Source organism: Ambystoma mexicanum, chromosome 13 (assembly GCF_040938575.1).
Source record: "Ambystoma mexicanum isolate Mex_15411 chromosome 13, UKY_AmexF1_1, whole genome shotgun sequence".
NCBI classification, from domain to species: Eukaryota; Metazoa; Chordata; class Amphibia; order Caudata; family Ambystomatidae; genus Ambystoma; species Ambystoma mexicanum.
In genome coordinates this window covers 505,257,160-505,277,180 of record NC_090938.1, presented here as the reverse complement: position 1 = coordinate 505,277,180, position 20,021 = coordinate 505,257,160, and the positions used below count along the sequence as shown (strand labels likewise).

General features: G+C 48.1%; 1 protein-coding gene across 1 annotated transcript in view; it reads right to left on the bottom strand.

Annotated features, from left to right (window-relative positions):
* The window catches only part of CNTD1 (cyclin N-terminal domain containing 1), a 524,358-nt gene that overhangs the window by 8,857 nt on the left and 495,480 nt on the right, over positions 1 to 20,021 (bottom strand). Inside the window, exon 7 of the mRNA XM_069634172.1 lies at positions 14,495 to 14,591. Within this exon, the coding sequence (XP_069490273.1) occupies positions 14,495 to 14,591 (97 nt within the window). The remainder of the gene's footprint in view (positions 1 to 14,494; positions 14,592 to 20,021) is intronic.

Below are 20,021 nucleotides of genomic sequence, written 5' to 3'. Positions count from 1 at the left end.
AACATGCAAAAAATGTCCTGATACACGCGGAAAAAAGAGGAGGGCACTCAACAAGAGAGTGGGAGGGCTCCGACCCCATTACCCCTTACATTACAAGAACAGAGGGGCAACATCGATTTCCACTACATCCCGCACAATACGGCGAAGTACCAACAACCAGCAACGCCACCTCCCACCCAACAATCGGACCCAATGAAGAAACCACCGCGGATCTTCAGCCGAGTAGCATCACAGCAGAAACACCAAGACTTATCAACCCTGTTATCAACTTACTAGACCGCTTCAATGAAGAAGCAGCTGTCGCTGTTCTTCATCCTACCAACATCAATGCGGAAACTCCCCGAACAGACAATTACAAACTCGAGCAACAAATAACCTCAAAACAAAATCTCACCCAGAGAATCCACTGTAATCTAATAAACGCAAGGTCAATGTCCAAACACTCAACGGAAATATACGACCTCCTGTCAGAAGGAGGCATAGACATCCTATTTGTAACCGAAACATGGCTAGACGACAACTACAAGATCACCCTCTACAACTGCCTGCCTGAAGACTTCAAATGCATCCAAACAAACAGAAAATCCAAAAGAGGGGGGGGACTAGCGATCATCAACAAGGAACAACTGGCCATCAAAATGGAAGAACCATTAAACATCGATAAATGCGAGTCCTTAATACTACGACTTTCAGTAAACCCCAAAACCAACCTGAAATTCATACTGATATACAGACAACCAACCTACGATGTGACTTTCGTAGACGCCTTCATGGAAGCAATCACTACCCTAGCCATCAAGTACAATCATCTGATCATCCTTGGAGATTTCAACATCTGGTTCGACGAAGAAACCACAACCACACAAAAATCCTTAACCGCCCAACTATCAGCCATGAACCTACAACAACTAGTCAAAGGAGCAACCCACTCAGCAGGGCACACACTTGACTTTCGTCAAACTGGTAAACCTAAGCAACAAATCAAGCTCTCCTGAAGACCCTTGCCCCCCGACATATACAAAACAATTCTCAAACAAGGAACCCCCATGGAATACCACAGGAATCTCCTCAACCTCTCAATCTCAACAGGTAAAGTACCGCAGGCCTTCAAATGGGCATACATCAAGCCGCTACTCAAAGACACAACAGGAAACGTAGAGGACTTATCCAACTACAGACCCATCCCCAACATACCCTACATAGCCAAACTGCTAGAAACGTACGTCTACCAAATAACCCAAGAATTCATAGAAGAGCACTGCCTACTAGACCAGGCACAAGTTGGCTTCAGACCTATGAGAGGAACGAATCGGCTCTCCTCTCAATATGGGACGACCTAAAAACAAACGCAGACTCAGACAACAGCACCGCCCTGATTCTCCTTGATCTGTCTGCAGCCTTCGACACTGTCAACCACCCCATCCTCATAAAGAGATTAGAAGGACTAAGGATAACAGACACTGCCCTACTATGGATCAAATCCTTCCTAACTAACAGAACAGAAACAATATGGATGAAACCTTGTAAATCCAAACCCAGTGTCTCCACGTGCGGGGTACCACAAGGATCATCCTTCTCCCCGCTTCTATTCAACATCTACATGTACCTACTAATCAAACTCATCAAACAACAAAGCCTCACATGCTACAACCACGCCGACGATACTCAAATAATCTTCAACATACAAGACACCCGAGAAGAAAACACCACACTAGAGAATTGCCTTCATGACATATTCAACTGGATGAACCTCAACCATCTCAAAATCAACCCAGGCAAAACAGAGATAATGATTGTTTCAAAAAAGGGAGGAAACATCAACTACATCCCCTAGCCAAGAGAGCTCGGCACCACACCAGAACCATCATCAACTGTAAAAAACCTAGGGGTCCTGATGGATAACAACCTCCCTCTGGAGCCACAAGCAAACTCGGTAATCAAGAAATGTTTCTTCCTCCTGCGAGCAGCAAAAAGGATCCTACCGTTCCTGTCATTCGCCAACAAAACACTTACCATCATCGCTCTGATCATGTCCAGAGTAGACTATGCCAATAGCCTATACCTGGGCATACCCGAACGACTTCCAAAAAAACTGCAGCGCATACAAAATGCAGCAGCCAGACTCCTCCTCAAGCTACCCAGAAGAGAACACATCAGACCCGCGCTAAAAATACTACACTGGCTACCAATGAAACTACAAATAAAGTTCAAGGCCATGTGCATCACGCACAGAGCAATACACAAACAAGGCGCAGAATTCCTAAGCGACAAACTACGCCTACACCAACCGTCAAGAACACTAAGATCAAGCACCGACATACGCCTGGAACCAAAACCATACAACAGAAAAAAACTTGGAGGATCATCTTTCTCTCACCAGGCACCCAAAACCTGGAATGACCTACCTAAGAATATACGGAATACAGCAAACCACCTAGCATTCAGGAAACTCCTCAAATCATGGCTCTTCAAAACGTAACCACAATTAATTCTTATGCATCTTTGGCAAAATATAAAAAGCCGGCGTGCGTGGGTTGGTCTTGTTCAGGAACATCTTTTCATCCACTATCCTTGTACACCGATAATTTTTTAAAACCCTTCGTAATTCAGATGCAAACTGCACAGAACTAGAAAAATTTCAACAACACGCAGATGGACTGACCGAACGACTTAAAGAAAGAGGCTACCCTAAAAAATCTATTAGCCAAGCTAAGAAAAGGGCAAGACATACACCAAGAGATATCTGTCTAGAGAACAAAACCAAAAAGGATCTGGGTAGGCTAGTCTGCGTCACCACTTTCGGACCACTCAGCCAACTGATCCAGAGGACCATCAAAAAGATTTGCCACCTGGTCAAACATCCAGGCACACTCAACAATGTGCCGTGTTTTGCTTTTAAGAACAGGAATCTCAAGGACACACTGGTGCACACTTTCATTGAACCACCCCCGCAAGCACCCAATACGCTCTGGGATCTACCCCCGTTAGTTGGACACCACAAATGTGGACACTGCGTTGCTTGCCCTCTGACCTTACAAAAGAGGTCTTTTGAACACGGCAAAGTGAAATGGAAGATGCAAGACTTCACCAATTGCAACACGAAAGGGGTCATATACATCATACAATGTCCATGCGGCCTCCTCTATGTAGGGAAAACCATACGCGCCATCAAAATGCGCATCTCTGAACACCGCTCCTGCATTAGAAACAAGGTAGCAGACAAGCCCTTAGTCGAACATTTTATCCAAAATAACCATAAGGACACTGATTTGAGATGGTTCATCCTTCAGAAGGTCAAACCAGCAAAACGTGCTGGCGACCTGAATAGAACACTTACCCAACTAGAACAACGCTGGGTTCACAAACTCAATACCGTACAGGCCGGACTAAATATTTCAGTGGAGTGGAAATCTTTCCTATGAAATCCCATTCCTTGGTGATAGAATAGATCTGTAATTCTATGTATATGAACAGAGTCACTTCTGTCTGTTGACTCTAGAAAAATCAATTAACCAAGATAAAAAGAATGTATATTGTGTGAGCTAGATACAACAGTCACTTGATGTACCATTACTGTCATCGCGAAATTATGTGTCCGAAGGTCGTTTGATTATACATCTGCACACAAAGTTATCAATGACGAGGCAAAATGTATATTGTCAATGTGAGTTTGGACTCTATATGGGATTTTACTGTACCCTTGTTTTGGTTTGATGTGATGCTGTCTCTTGAAACCGCACCTGCACTGATCAACAAATACTCGCACAGCATATTCCAGCCTAGGGACCAGGCCCCGCCCTTAGTGTCGGAATGGATGTTTGGAGGCGTTCCCTTTTTTCCTTTACGCCCGTTCTCCCACAGTTGGACTCCGAGTGCTGGTTGCCATGACAACCGGAACCAACATAGGGTTAAGATTACCCACTGGGATCTCCACCCAGGTGAGGATCTACATAAACACTTTCGGTGTACAAGCCGAGCGATTGGCACAACATTTAACGCCCTTTTTGCCCACTGTTGGTTGCCATGTCAACCCATATTCAACACAGTGGCTAATTTACACACTTGGACCCCAGACACATGGGGACCCATGTAAATTCTTCTGCTTCACAATCTGAGCAATTGATGGAAAGGTTACTCGCTTCCACGATTAGTGGCTACCCATCCCCACCCAAGATGGCCGCCGTATAAATAATCATGGATTCCTAGCAACGGCGTTACTAACGCCAAGCAGGTCCCCGTGAACCGTAGAATTACTCAGCGATTCATACGCTACAGGGGCAGACTGCGAGCAGGTCCTGTACCCTGACAGGTAAGGCCATTTTGCCCGCACTCAACTTTCACAACTACTCAGGTGCCCTTAGTGCCATAAAATATTAATTGGACATTCTCGTTCGATTTAGCTTTTTGGACGCGGGACCATTTTAAAGAATAGAACAACTAGGCTCGTTTACAAGTGAAACATCTCCTCCAGCCGAGAGGTAAGAGTCTGTGTTATGAAGAGTGTCCGACATAACCGAGTTGTTTTTCCGATCCCGTCGAAGGTGATCTTTATACCTACTAGAAACTCCTTCCTTTCTGTTTTTTCACAATAGGATCAGACAGACATTAGCCCTTGTGGCTCTTACAACTTCCAATAACAGAACCTTTGGAAGGAACAAGTTACTTACCTGTAACTGTTGTTCTCCAGCATGGGTCTGGCATGGATTCACATGCTCATGAATATTCCCTGTCGTCAGGCTGGGAATCCTCGGTAAAGAAAAAACCAGTATCAGTTTCGTTTCTGATCTGTCTTTCGTAGTAATAACCAATCACTGGTCTCTGCGTCATACTGACCACAGCCAATGACTGCCCTCTACCTAAGCACCGCCTCTGGCAGCCATCTTCAGATTTGGAAGCACGTGAAGTGGCAGTATGACCAAGTGAAGAGCCGCAGAGGGGTAGGCGGGAGGGTTCGCATGTGAATCCATGCCAGACCCATGCTGGAGAACAACAGTTACAGGTAAGTAACTTGTTCCTTCTCCAGCATGGGGTCTGGCATGGATTCACATGCTCATGAATAAAGAATACATAGCAGTACACACATGCACAACCACGGGAGGTGGCAAAGGCTCAACATTAAGCATCACATCAACTCAACATTAAGCATCTTACCTCCTCACCAGGCTCACCTCAGGCGAACAGGTTGCGCAGCACTGCTTGGCCGACCCTGGACTCCTCCCTGGAATCCCGGTCGACGCAGTAGAACTTCGTGAAGGTGTGCGTCGACCTCCACGTAGCAGCCCTGCATATGTCCAGCAGGGGCACACCAGATAGGAACGCCGTGGTAGCTGCGATCGCTCTGGTGGAATGGGCTCTCGGACGGCCAGGCAGCGGTCGGTTTGCCAACCGGTGACAGCACATGATACAGCCGGAGAGCCATCTGGAGATGGAAGCCTTCGAGAGAGCCTTCCCCTGATTGACAGGTCCAAAGTTCACAAAGAGTTGTGACGTCTTCCGAAAACCCTTCGTGCGGTCCACGTAGAACTTCAGCGCTCTAGCTACATCCAGCGAGTGCAAAGTCCTCTCAGCCGGCGACGAAGGCGACGGGAAAAACACAGGTAACACCAAGGGTTCGTTGAGATGGAAGTCCGACGGTACCTTGGGCATGAAGGAGGGGTTCGTCCTGAGCACTACCCTCGTGTCGTGGAAAGTCAAGTACGGGGCCTTGCAGGAAAGGGCCTGGATCTCTCCCACTCGTCGTGCGGAGGTGATGGCCACAAGAAAAGCTGTTTTCCACGATAGAAACTTCAACGGGGCCGAGTGCAGAGGCTCGAACGGAGGTCCCATGAGCTTGGTCAGCACCACGTTGAGCTCCCACGCCGGGGCCGGAGCCTTCACCGGCGGGAACGATCTGAACAGTCCCTTCATGAACTCTTTCACCAGACGATGAGACCACAAGGACGTCCGGCCCGTGGTTCTGGTGTATCGGGAGATCGCAGCAAGATGAATCTTGATGGACGCGTGTGCCAGACCAGCTTTGGCCAGCGTCAGCAGGTACGGCAGTACTTGGGGAGCCGTAATCCGTAGAGGGTTAATCTTCTGTGCGTGGCACCAGACAGAGAACCTCTTCCATTTGTGTCCGTAGCATTTAAGAGTCGAGGACGCCCTGGCCTTTGCAAGAACCTCTCTGCAATCGGCCGGTATGTCGTATCCTCCAAACTCTAGCGCTGCAGGAGCCAGGCCTGCAAGTTCAGCGACTTCGGGTCGTGGTGGAGGATGGCGCCTCCTTCCCTGGAGAGTAGTTCCGCGTCCGCCGGCAGCTTGATCGGCGGGGACGCTGACAAGTCCAGAAGGTCCGGGAACCATATCTGCCTCGGCCACGCAGGTGCGACGAGGATCATCCTGCACCGTGACCTCTTGAGCTGGTTGATGAGCCGGATTAGCAGAGGCAAGGGAGGGAACGCGTAGAGGAACAGGCCCTTCCAGGGGAACGAGAAAGCATCGCCCATGCTCCTCGTCTGGGGAAACCTGCTGGCGAACCTCCGGCACTTGGTGTTCGTCGCCGTCGCGAACAGGTCGATCTGGGGTGTGCCCCACCGTCGGAAGAGGCGATCCACCAGATCCTGCCGTAGTTCCCACTCGTGGCACGAGCGCAGCTCCCTGCTGAGTGAGTCGGCGATGGTGTTTTTTTATCCCTGCCAGATGAAACGGCACCAGAAAAATCCCTTGGCCGACGGCCCAATGCCACAGGTCCTGCGCCTCCTTGGACAGCGCTGGGGACCTGGTTCCGCCCTGTTTCCTGATGTAAAACATGGTGGTGGTGTTGTCGGTGAAGATCCTCACCACCTTGCCCTTGAGGGACGGAAGGAAGGACCTGAGGGCCCAAAACACTGCACGGAGCTCCAGGACGTTGATATGTAGGGACTTCTCCGTCGGGAGCCAGAGTCCCCTTGCGTGCAGATTTTCGGTGTGCGCTCCCCACCCTTCCAGGGAGGCATCCGTGGTCACAGTCTCCTGGTGGGCTGGGGTCTGGAAGTCCATGCCCGCCGTCAGATGCGCGCGGGTGCCCCACCACCGTATCGCTCGTCGGAAACTCTCGTCGAGCTTGATCCTTTCCTCGAAGCTGCCCGTCGTCTGGATCCAGCGCGCATCCAGGAATTCTTGCAACGGGCACATCCGGAGCCTGCACATGGGAATGAGGTAGATGCAGGAAGACATCATCCCGAGGAGGGACTTGATGGACCTCACTTTGGCCGCGTCGGCCACCAACATCCGTTGCACCTTGCCCAAGATGGTCCTGGTCCTCTCCTCCGACGGGGAGGCCAGAAGGGACACTGTGTCGAGCCTCGCTCCCAGAAACAGTGCGACTTGCGCGGGCACCAGGTGGGATTTGGCGTAGTTCACGGAGAATCCCAGGTCCGTGAGGAGTTGGACGGTCCTTGCCGTGTGGACCACGGCGAGCTCCCTCGTCTTGGCGCGGATGAGCCAGTCGTCCAGGTAGGGGTAGACGTGGATCCCCTCGCGGCGCAGCTGCGCCGCCACCGGTGCAAGGCACTTGGTGAATACCCTGGGTGCCGACCGTAGTCCGAAGGGAAGGGCTTTGAACTGGTAATGACGCCCTTGGACCACGAATCTGAGGAATTTGCGGTGCTCCTTTAGGATGGGAATGTGGAAGTAGGCATCCTCCAAATCCAACGACGATAGGAAGTCTCCTTCCTCCAGCTGACCCAGGACGTGCTGGAGGGTGACCATCCGGAACTTCTGCGCCTTGATGAACTTGTTCAGACGTGAAGTTCTTTCCTGGCCACGGGGGGGACGCGCGGGCACCTTCTTTGAAACTCGAGCGCGTGGCCCTGGGCCAGGGCGTCCAGCACCCAACGGTCGGTGGAGATGGACTCCCGCACGCTGACGAAGCCCGCCAGCCGGCCTCCCACCGGGGTGCTTCGGTGGGGGCCCGACCCCACGGCCGGTTCAATCCTGCTTGGACGCGGCCTTGCCGCCTTGACCTCCTTGGCGACGACGGAGGGGTCCGCTAGACTTGCCTCGTCCTCTGTAGGCCTCTTGCGACGACGAGCGGGCCGCTTGACGGTAGGAAGCGAAACCGCCGCCGGAACCTTTGGAGGCGCCCTTGCCTCCGCCACTCCGAAAGGGCGTCCGTCGTTGCAGGACTCCAAGGGCCCGGGCCGTCTCAGTATCCGCCTTGATGGCCTGAAGGGAATCGTCCACTGTCTTCCCAAACAGGTTGTTCCCGTCGAAGGGCATGTCCAGGACTCTGGTCTGGACGTCCTGCCGGAAGTCCGTAGCTTTGAGCCATCCACGACGTCGAAGGCAAACACCGTTGCCCAGCTGGCGGAACCCAGTGTCGGCGATGTCCGTCGCCACGGTGATGGCGTGGTCCGAGGCCACCTCACCTTCCTGCAGGATCTCAAGGGCCTCCGCCCTCTTGTCATCCGGCAGAAAATCCAGCAGGGGAGCTATCTTGTACCAGAGCTCCCTGTCGTAGCGGGCCACGATAGCCAAGGCGTTGGCCGCTTTAATCGTCGTCGCTGCCGACGAGATGACTCTACGCCCCATAGTATCCAATTTCTTTCCCTCGCCGTCCGGCGGGGAAGTCGATGTGGAGGCCGCACCCCCCCCCGCTTTCTTCCTGGCTGCCGCAGAGACGACGGAGTCCGGGGTAGGCTGCGCCCGGAGGCATAGGGGGGCCGTGTCCGGGACCCGGTACTTTTTCTCGTACCGGTCTCTTCTAGCTGGCGTCGTGGAAGGGTTCTTGAGGAGGGAAAGGCCCTCATCCCAAATGTCGTCCAACAGAGGCACTGCGAGGACCGTCTTCCTCTTGGCCTCGCGCCGCTGATAAAGGAAGCCTTCCTTTTTCTTCTCCTCAGGGCAGAGTTGGAAAAGCTCGGAAGCCCTGGAGATCATGGAGTGGAAAGATCCGATCTCGTCGGGCGGAGAGGCCCTGGTGGGAGGCGACGACGGAAAATCCTCATCGTATGCCTCGTCGTCCGTACCCGTCGCTGCCGTGTCAGTCCCCGTATCATCCCCTCGGGTGGACGGGGAGGAGGGCTGGAAGGGGCGCGACGGTTGAAAAGGAGGTGGTGGATGGATCCTTCTTTTCTTGGTAGGGGGAACACCAGAAGGTCCCAGTTCTGGATCCCCCGACGGGAGAGGTTCCTCCGTCGGTAACGGTAGCCTCGTCCTTATCTCGGAGCATAAGGACTGTATGGCCAACAAAATGGCCGCCGAGTTGTCTTGCGGCGCTGGCAGAGGGGAATCCGACGGGCGAGCAGGGGCCCCGTCGGTATCCTCGACGATGTCGTCGTCGTCACCTGCGTCGGGGTCCATTCCGACGGGCTGGCCTTCTTCCACGCCTAGGCCGTGGCTTAAGACCTCGATCAGCTCCTCTTCTGAGGTTGAGGCCGACTCTACGACGACGCCCTGCCCCCCCCTTCTTCTTCCCCACGGAGGGTTTCACGGGGGTCCTATCGATGGGCACAAAGGAAGACTCCCTCCGAGGAGGCAGGGAGATTCTGGGCCCTGAGGTCGCCACCACTGGTGCAGCCACCACAGGCTGAGCCAGGGCCGCCGCGACCGTTTCGATAGAGGGCTTGGTCGGATGGATCAAGGCCTTCACCACCTTAGGTGCGCTCACCGCCTTATCCTTGAGGGAGGGGGCACTGCCACGCTCCTCCTCTGCCTTAGAGCTCGACCGGGGCCTCTCCAGGAGCTTCGCCGGGTGCTCGGCCTTCCTCTTACCCGACCCAGAGCGTTGGCTCGTGGTTGATGGTGCCGGGGAGGGTGCGCCCTGCCTGGCGCCCGTAGAGCCCGACCGTTCGGCGCTCCCGGTGCCAGCGGACTCGCGGTGCTTGGCCTTATGTTGGGCCCCCGTCGCCGGGGCGCCCTCAAAGGTCTTAGAAGACCGCTCGGATTTCTTCTTCTTCTCGCCAGGCGGGCTCTTACCCTCCAGCCAGTTGGCGAGACGTTGATGGCGGTCCTTCATGGTCCGTTCCGACATGTTGCCGCAAAATGCACAGTCCTTCTCCACGTGCGTCTTGTCCTCATGAAGGCAGTAAAGGCAGAAAGAGTGTTCGTCCTCCTTGAAGACGTTCTGCAGCTGGCATCCAGGGCAGACCCTGAACAGCTTTCCGGGCGTCGAGCTTCCCTTCTCCTGGGCCATCTCCGAGACAGGGCCTGAGAAGCTTCTGGAGTCCTCCGAAGTGTAGCTCGACGAAATCTTCACCCTTGAGGGGCACAGATGAATCCGACACGGGTCCCCGTTGATCGGATGTAGGATCGGTGGAGCTTGAGGCTCTTTTGACCGAAAGAATCGAAGTTTTTTGTAAAAAGCGCGAAAAAATAGCACTAACGCTCGAGAGCAATAGCACGAGGATCCCAACACATGAACGTGCGGTAAAAATCTGAAGATGGCTGCCAGAGGCGGTGCTTAGGTAGAGGGCAGTCATTGGCTGTGGTCAGTATGACGCAGAGACCAGTGATTGGTTATTACTACGAAAGACAGATCAGAAACGAAACTGATACTGGTTTTTTCTTTACCGAGGATTCCCAGCCTGACGACGGGGAATATTCATGAGCATGTGAATCCATGCCAGACCCCATGCTGGAGAATTAATACACCCATAGGTAAGCTGTGTGTGTTTTCAATACTGCACAGCGCATGATTCATTCTTCTTTAAATAATCGGTGCATGAATACTCCCCTGACAATTGTCTCCATTCCCCCCGCAGAACAAACCTCATACAGTACAGACCCCCGTCCTGATGAAGGCCGTATACCAGATGTGGCCCACTAAGCCCACCTAGAAACGGCTGAAACACTGTGGTGTAGACGCACTATCCCCAACTGCAGTACACTCATGCTGCTGTACACAATGAAAATGACTTGTTTTTGCCGAAAAAGTTCAAGTGATGTTGTACATGTCCAATTGTTTATATGCTTGCCATTTTCATGCGAACCCCTTGACAAATGAAATTTGAATTTGATTTTGTCTTGCACACACAAAATGGTTGTCCTACTGAAAAAGCTTTGATTCCGTGTGATGTAAATATTTTCTGTACTTTAGGTCAATGACCTCTCTTTTCTCTTGTTGCTAACTCTGAAACGTCCATTGTATTTTGAACTATACTAATTTCAGATAAAAAATAAGATTGATTCTACAACAGAGCTTGAAATGTTTATTCTTCTTTGATGCAGAGGGTGATAAAAAAAACAGGAGTATTCTGTTAGCACCTATTTCTCTTGGACCTATTCAATTGTAATCATTGTCCCTACTAACCCTCCTGGGTAGAATAGGCTCCCAACCAGGAGCCGTAACTTTTGAATCTAGTGATTTACAGTGGCAATGCAGGTATATTGTTGGCACAGCTTAATGAGTGATTTACAATGGCAACGCTGGTATATGATGTGGACACTGGCGTCGTACACATTTTGTAAAACGCTCCAGTGAACTGTTGTTGACATGGCATCTATTTGATTATTTCATGTCTTACCCTAGAGAACCAACTATAGACTGTATGGATTTTTACCCCAATTGTCTTAAAATCTCTACAGTAAAACGCACCATTTCAATTCAATATTTTAAAATTTTTCTTTGGTGGAGAAACCCCACTGTAGCTCTCTTCATTAGTTTGGGCACCCTTTCTGTGCTCTGTTCCTTGTGTTAATTCGTGGGGCAGATTAATACCCCTCCTAGAAAAATATGCACCACCTATCACTGACCTTTAATCATTTACAATGATGGTGGCCACTCAGGGGCCATCTGTCCTCCCTGGTACCAAAGGCTGCCTCTTACACTCATCCTCGGTACATTTAGACCACTACACTGATTACTGGTGCATTCTAACAAAACCTTTAACAACAGTGACTTTGACGTTTTAACAAAAAGTATTGAACAGGTATCATTGTCTGCATAAAACACACTCCATTATCAAAAAGCATATTTTGCTATTAGTTCAAAGTAGACCAAAACTGCTGTGCCTAAAACATGACCTCCTGGCCAAATTTGGAATACTTCAGAAGTGAGGGGTGGCAGCTTGCTCATTCACTTTGCCAGTTGATACCAATAGGGAGCACTGTCTTGCTTCCTGCAGACAAGACTTCAGGAACCTAGTAACCATGTTTAGGGGTGCAACACCAGGCAGTCATACAAAGATATTTATTGGGTGGCTAAGCATTACAAACATAACTGTTGAAGGTCACTGTCTGAAAATGGTAACCTGCTGGAATATCATCCTTCAAAACAAGAGAACTGGGCGGAGACAAGCAGCTCAAGAGAAAGCCTTCAGCCCAAGAGCAAGCACATAGAAGAATTGATGAGGTAATACATGCATTATGGTTTCCATGTCTTTTATCCCCGGATGAAGTAGGCTACGGACAAAGGATGAATTAGTTTATAATGGGCACTGAACTTCACTAATTTAGCCCAATTTCCATCCCATCCACCTTCCCAAACTGAAATACTGACTGTAAAATGGAAGGAAACAGAGGAAGCACATTCAATCTTTACATCTGCATCATTTTTAAAGTTAGAGATATTGGCACCATAAAGGACACCTGGGCTTGCGTTTGCGTGGTGCAGCGCCTTTGAAAACAGCCATTTACCTCCACAGACTAGGAGGGCCTCTGAAAAGGCCAGATATAATGCTAAATCTGCTTGGAGACCCACAGGCTTTCATATTTTTATCTACAGCCTCAAAGCGTTTCACAAGTAGAGAGATTCGTGTTAACTTGAACTTCTAGCTGAATACAATGTATACCTTTAGTGCCCTTCTACCTCCTATTGTCTCGCCATGAAATCCATAGCTCAGTCATGGGATGTGTTTTCGACTGTTGCATTGCCTAGGTGTCACCTAGACCGATGTCACAAGGATCACCTTAACGCAGTGCTGGCTTTCAGCCAATTGCACCTTGCATACTGGAAATTGTATGCCTATGTCTTGTACATGGAAAAAGCCGAACCACAACTCCAAGTATAATTATAATTAAGGCTTCCTGTTTTATGGTATTTATTCTTCTGTCATTTCCATCTGTATGTATCCATATTTATTTTTTGCCCTTCTTTTCTGTATTTATCCACATTTACTTTTTGTCATATAAAAAGATAATTCGCAACCAGTATTTTTATGCATTTATTCTAATAATAAAATGCATTTATTAAAGCATGCATGCAGCCATATAGGAAACAAATGTTAGCTCCATTTTTTCCGTAACAACTAACGGTTGTTCCTGTGACTGCTGCTGCCTTCAGATATAAGCTGTCAGCAATTTGAAGAACTTTAATGCTATTTCTATACAACTTTTACACTCTCCATGCTGCCAATGTGCAATGCAATTGGCCTGTGTTGTATGCGTGACATCATAGAGAACTAGACAGAAAGACCTATTTTTCCATTTTTATAAATAAATACAGACAGAAAGCAGATTGATTTCCGTCTGTAATTATGTGTAAAAATCAGTAAAAACGGAAAACTGGAAGCCTTAATTATAATTGTTCTTTTATAACGCGCTTAATATCAATGAGTGGTTTCTAAGCGTGGGATCCAAACCTGTGTTGGGCTGCATTGCTATGCTACCAAGACAAACGCGTTGCCCCTGAGCTATCCTTCCACCCCAAGTATGCAGAGTACTGTTGACTTAAAAAAAAAGTTTGGAGTGGAAATAATTGGTGTCGATGATATGTGGACAGTTGGTAACTAGGGTTTAAGTAAACATTGCAAAATGGCTTTACAATAAAGCATCACAAATGATTGTGAAATAACATTGAGAAAATCTTTGGAGCTCGTTTTGCTCTTGACCATAATTTGGCGAGGGTGGACCATTACCTCTAGACACACCTGTAGGCGACTCCCCACTTGCAAATTTGGGTCATTTGCACAGAGTAAACGTTTGTACGCCACCTTTTGCCCAGCACATTTGCACTCTGCCTTGCAAATGAATAAACGCTGCGTTTACAATTGCAATAAAATGCTATCTGCCATGTGTGCATGGCAGGCAGCGGTTTAATTGTAATTGTAAATGCGTATACAATGGAGCATAAAGCCGGCGTACTCCAGAGGGATACCCGGCATTTGCACTGGCGTGAAAATGCATGCCGGCACAAATGTTGGGGCGGGGGGGGGGGTACTTGTATGGCAGAAAGGAAGGGACGTGGTGGAAATGCTAGTTGTGTGCCGCCCCTACTCTCTGCACTACAAACAAATGCAAATGGGTTGTGACGTTAATGCAAGGCATAAAAGCATTACACAAGGTTTTTATGCTTACCGTTAACGTTACCCCCCCCCCCCCCAATGTAAACGAGCTCCCTTGAAAACGAGGGCAATATACTCCTCACACATGTACATGTGTCTCATACGTTTAACGTGGGATTAGAAATGTCCAAAGTGGCTGCTACTTTAGAATCTAGGTGCCTAAAGAGGTAAGGGTGTAATATATGAATACATCAATCTGTAAGAAACACTGAAAATAAAAAGCCAATGTATATAAGAGTGCTGTTCATTACCTGAGTCCAGCATTCATAGTTTAGTATGAAGGCACTCGCTGCAATGATTCCAACAGCCAAAAGCATGACGTCTTCCTTAACGTATAAAAACGTGTCCCTGTCCAACAAAAACACAATTGAGGTGTGTATAGGTTATTACAGTCGTGCCTGTTAATGTTCCTAAATGGGAACAACAAGCCCAACATTGAAGAGAAAACAATTTGTAATTAGGAAATCCAGTTTTCTGGTGTTTTCCTCAAATATTGTTCTTTATACACCAAAGTCCACTACTTGAAAAAGACAATGAGAGATTAAAAATAGGAAACACCCATTGTGAAGTGACCCTATTTTCTCACAACGTACGATTAGAGTACACACTTCTGTAACCATATTGTGTACATTTTATACATCACGATTGCCCATACATATGTGGCTGATGTTGGCCAACAACCATAGTTAAAAACATTGTCCAGACCTCATGAGAGACACCCCTTTCCTCTGGCCAGAAATAATGATCTAACACATGGTAGTGTAGATATGCCCCTCAATGCTCACACCTGAAAAAATACAATCCACTAGGGAAAAAAGCCCAGCACACCTCTTGCAAGGATAACAAAGTTTATTCCCACAAAAATACAAGTACTTGCCAGCAAAGAACTCTGCTGCCACGGAGCCCTCTGACAAAAACAGCATGAGAAAATGGGTTTTATAGATACACAGCATCACAAATAACATACATCACATAGGTTACAAATCCAGGTAGCTGGTTGGTGCGACCCTATACACATATAGCCTGTTCCATACGGGATGCCAAGTAATTGGTCCAAGCATCTTCTGTCCATCTCCTTGCACGTGGGCATCATCTTCCGTCATCGAGTACGAAGATTCTAATTGACAATTTGGTTACACAAATTATTAGCTCATAGCTCCGTGTCTCTAGAGCTATGGTTCTCTCTAGGCTAGACTACTGCAATAGCCTCTTTCTTAATCTACCCTCTTCTTCTCTATGGCTCCTACAGCTAATCCAGAATAGGGCGGCAAGATTTATCCTTGTCCTCAAGCCGAGGGACTGCATCCCTCCAGCGTTAAAACCTCTCCACTGGCTGCCTGTTGCTGCAAGGATCAAATTCAAATCCCTCTGCATTATCCATAAGGCTATCTGGGGCCAGGGACCATGCTACCTACAACTGGCTTTCACTAAATACTCTCCCTCCAGATCTTCATGTTCCTCCAGCACCAACTCTCTGTGTGTCAACTGCTTCACTAAACAGCAAGCTGGTGGCCATTCTCTTTCTTCAGCAGGTTCCCTCATATGGAACAGCCTCCCCCTTCCTCTTTGTCTTGAGCTGGATCTCCTCAAATTCCGGAAGCTCCTCAAGACCTTCCTTTTCACCTCCTTCTTCCCTTCCTCCCCCCTCTGCTAAACCCCACAGTTGCTGAGTTTGTGACCATGGCTTTTGTGTCCTCCTGGGTCCTGGCCTCCCACACCCAATCGTCTTCAGCCTGCGCCTGCTCCCATCACTTACCTTGGCAGCACAGGGCTAGGCCACCAGAGGCCTGCACTCACTTATTTATTGCCAGTTGACCACTCTCACCAAATCACTTAACAGCTGTGTACTCACTAGCACTTCCCCCTGTGGTACTCCTGGCACTTACCCCCCCCCCCCGCTCCCTCATCCCTTCTGTCTCTCTGCACGTTCTGAATGCTCACAAGGCCTAGTAGGTCTGCCTCTATCTTTCATTGTCATATTTGCTTTTCATTCCCATGTTCCCTCCCTGTTGCCCTGTGGGCACTTTGAAACACAATTTACTTGAAGTATAAGCACCTTACAAATGCACAATAAATAGATACATAAGGGGCACCAGTCACCAAGGACATGATCGAGGAGACTACTTTCGATGTCATAATAACATTTGTTATCTTCTCTTCTGGCACCTCGCAGCACAAATCACATGAACTGATGGTGGGTGCAGCACATCCATGCTCTCTAATCTTCCGGATCGATTGGCCCCATTACAGTTTTATGGCAAGGGTCTTGGGCTGGTCAGTGCACCCAGATGTTTGTGTATGGTGATCGGGGGTCCCGGACTGCTGTAACTCTGAGATCTGGACTTGCGAAGGCCTAAATCACCCATCCCTTCTCGCGGGATAGTGCTTCAAAGATGCATTCCAGCCCTCTCTTGGCCTTGCGGGGCACATTCCTTCTGAGTTATATGTGAGAAACCTAGGGCTATTCTCCCATATAAACCTTGAGAATCCTCTATTCAGGTGGCCAGGGGAGGGCCATCGCTCTTGGATCCCAACCCTGGGGATGGACGAGCGAGGGAGGATCACCTGAGAAGGGGAGACTGGGGTTACACTCAGGGGAATACCCCAAGTGAGACGTGGTATCCCCATGAGACGGTAGCGAAAGGAGAAAAAGTCCCAGAAGCCTTTGTGGGATATGCAGGTCCAATTGCCCCTAAGCCAAGAGAGAGACAAATATGTCACCCCGGAACAAAACCCAGAAAGGGGGAGGAAAGAATAAGACAAAGACATAACGCCAATCCCAACACTTCTCTTCCCCTAGTTTAGAACATAGGAAGTAATATGAATATGGGGACATGTGCAGGTCCCAGGGGTGTCTAAGCGGCAGGTGGTGAGACCCTGACCTCGACCCAAACACATTTATTTATATATATATATATATATACACAATTTTTAAACCACGTTTCACCTCGCTATCCGCGGTCGTCCGCGAATGCAAGATGTCATGCACCACCAAAAATCTGACGCGCTCCACGCCCCACGCCGTCCAATCAGTGAACACGTCGGATGTCCGCAGACATCGTGCAAGCCGCTCGGCCAATCAGGGCACTGTCCGCGGAGCGAACCGGGAAGTCCGTCCGCGAAGTGAACGGAGATATCACTAATTTTTTTGCCTTACATTTTCGTCATTTTAAAAAAAAAACTACTGGACGGATTTACACCAAATTTGCAAAAGCACGCTTTTCCTGCCGCAAATTTGGTGTAAATCCGTCCAGCGGTTTGGGCTGTAGGCATGCGCAAAGTTTTTTCCCATTATGTCTGTCAGAGTGGGCCATATACTTTTTTTGCAAAGTTTGTTGAGGATTCGTCCAGAGGGATCGAAGTTATAAGCCGCCCAAAAAGTGCTCTTCCTATGGAAACACCAATTTAACCATAACTACATGGACGCTACCGCGTCCATGTAATATATATATATTTTAGTTTTTGATAGGGCGCTTCATGCCTGAAGCCCTCAGAGTGCGGCAAGAAAGAGGAGCAGCAAGGCAGAGGGAATTAAAGATCAGGTCCTGTAGAGCAAGGTTCTTAATCAGCTGAATTAAGGAATAAGGTTTTTATATTTCTCTTAAATGTTGATAAAGACTTGGATGCTTTGATACTAAACTTGTGTACCCAACACAAGCCCTTTAAGACGAGGTAGCAATAATTTCAGATGGATGGAGATGCAGAATATACTCAAACATCAATAATCAAACTGACTCAGGAAGTTGGAAAAAATGTGTCTGTTTTAATATCAATTATCTAAAACAGGGAGTTACAGCGAACATCAACGAACTCGCTCGATCTTCTCACTCAACGCATTTCATAAAAAAAACATAGTTTATATAATAAAAACTAATCATCATTGACGTCAATCTACGTTGCAAACTACAAAAACCTACTAGGGGATGTGATAGGCATACAGGGAACCTCTAGGTATACGTTCCACACTTGTCAGGGAAGGTGATTGGGTCTCTACTGTCAGGTGGGACAACTAAGCCCTTCTCTAGTGCAGGTTTCTACGAACGTCATCAAATACACGATGTCCCATTGGTTATGCAAACTATAGGGCTCTCTGTTACGTGGCCCTATATAATTGGTTGGCACCCTTGTACCCCTCTGTAATATTCCACACAGGCAAGCAGCAAGCAGGCTGGCATCCAGGTGCTGGTGGGCTGGTCGTAACCATAGCTTCCGACCAATTAGCCTGTCATCTATCATCCCTCTTGCCTTCTGCCAGTCAATTAAGGCTTTGAACTCAGCCTTGGAAATGTTCTCTGCTCTGAGAATAAGAGGAAGTATAGACATACTCTGTCTCTTAGTTTCGATAAAGGTTATCCCAGTATCTATTTTCATCCATCCACTTGACTGCAGACCATGTTTTAGAGTATTTCTGCATTTAAAATACTATTAAATGATGATCTTCTGACGTCTTCAATGTTCTCACCCCTCATCCAAGACAAGACTTCTTTTGTTCTTTTCACACGTTCTGTAACTACTGCATGAACATTCAAGTTCACAGTGGCCTTGACTTCCTGTCCTGGCACAACCAAGCCTTTCATTGTTTCACCTCCATGGTTAAGTTTTCGATTTCTAACTGCAACACACTGAAAAGCCTTTCTGCTCACTAGCTCTGCTAAAGTGCAGTGTGGAATTTTCCATAGTCCATACATACCTATGTATATATTTTGGCGCACCGCCGCAATCTATTCACTACGTAGCCAGCCTTTAAGAATATTTTGTCTACTTGCGTTACTGCGTCTGTACAATTGTAAAATGACTTGATAGCTTCTTCATTATTTCTGTAGCATGAGCATCTTCATCTCGAGCCCAAAATGTTGCTCATCTTTGACACCTCTTCTTCAGTGCCTATACAATGTCTATGGTCTTCAGCTTCTTGTCTCTTTTCTAGGTGCTTTGGCTCTGCTTTTCATGACGTCACCAATCTTCTTTTTCATTCAGATGGCCATCATGTTGTCGTGAATGCATGTATGGCTTCCTTAATGGGAACCTTACTTCCAAGATTCTTTTCGGTATAGGTATTCTCAATAGTACTGCAAGTGTCTCACACTCTGGCTCCCAACATATAGGCAGCATGCGGGAGGAGCTTTGGGTGGTGGTACTTGGCTCCATCTCTAAAATACCAACAGGTAACATGTTCCATTCTCTTGGAGCATGGAAATCGAAGCAAGATTCGCCACATTTCTTTAGGCGAAAATGAGGTTGGTTCAACTGAGGATTATCAGAGGGACACAGCTCTCAACTGGGTTGTTTAAGTGAAAATATCTTGGACAGATAAAGGGGAGCACACAAGTTCTAACATTTAAAGGCAAGAGACAATATCTTATGTCTTATTTTCTGCCTCACTGGGAGCCAATGTAGTTCCCTCCTGAAAGGGGTGACATGGCCCCGCTTCGATAGCCCGAAAACTGCTCTCACAGCCCCATTCTGAGTAGTATGGAGACGATGGTGGTTTCCTTGTGAAGTGTCTAATAGTAGACTATTACAATAATCCAACCGTGAATTCACAAGTGAGGATGCCAAAGAGCTCTATTTGCAAGGGAGAGATATGGTCTGATCTGGTGAAGCAGCTTAATTACACAATTTATTTATTTATTGTTGTTCTTTAGTCCAATGAACTTTAACAACATTAACACATTATCAATTACATCCATTCTTATTCATATACTCAATACATTAAATTCCTTCATGCTTATTACATATAAGTATATTAAAACAGTTATTTCATTCCAATTTATCGAC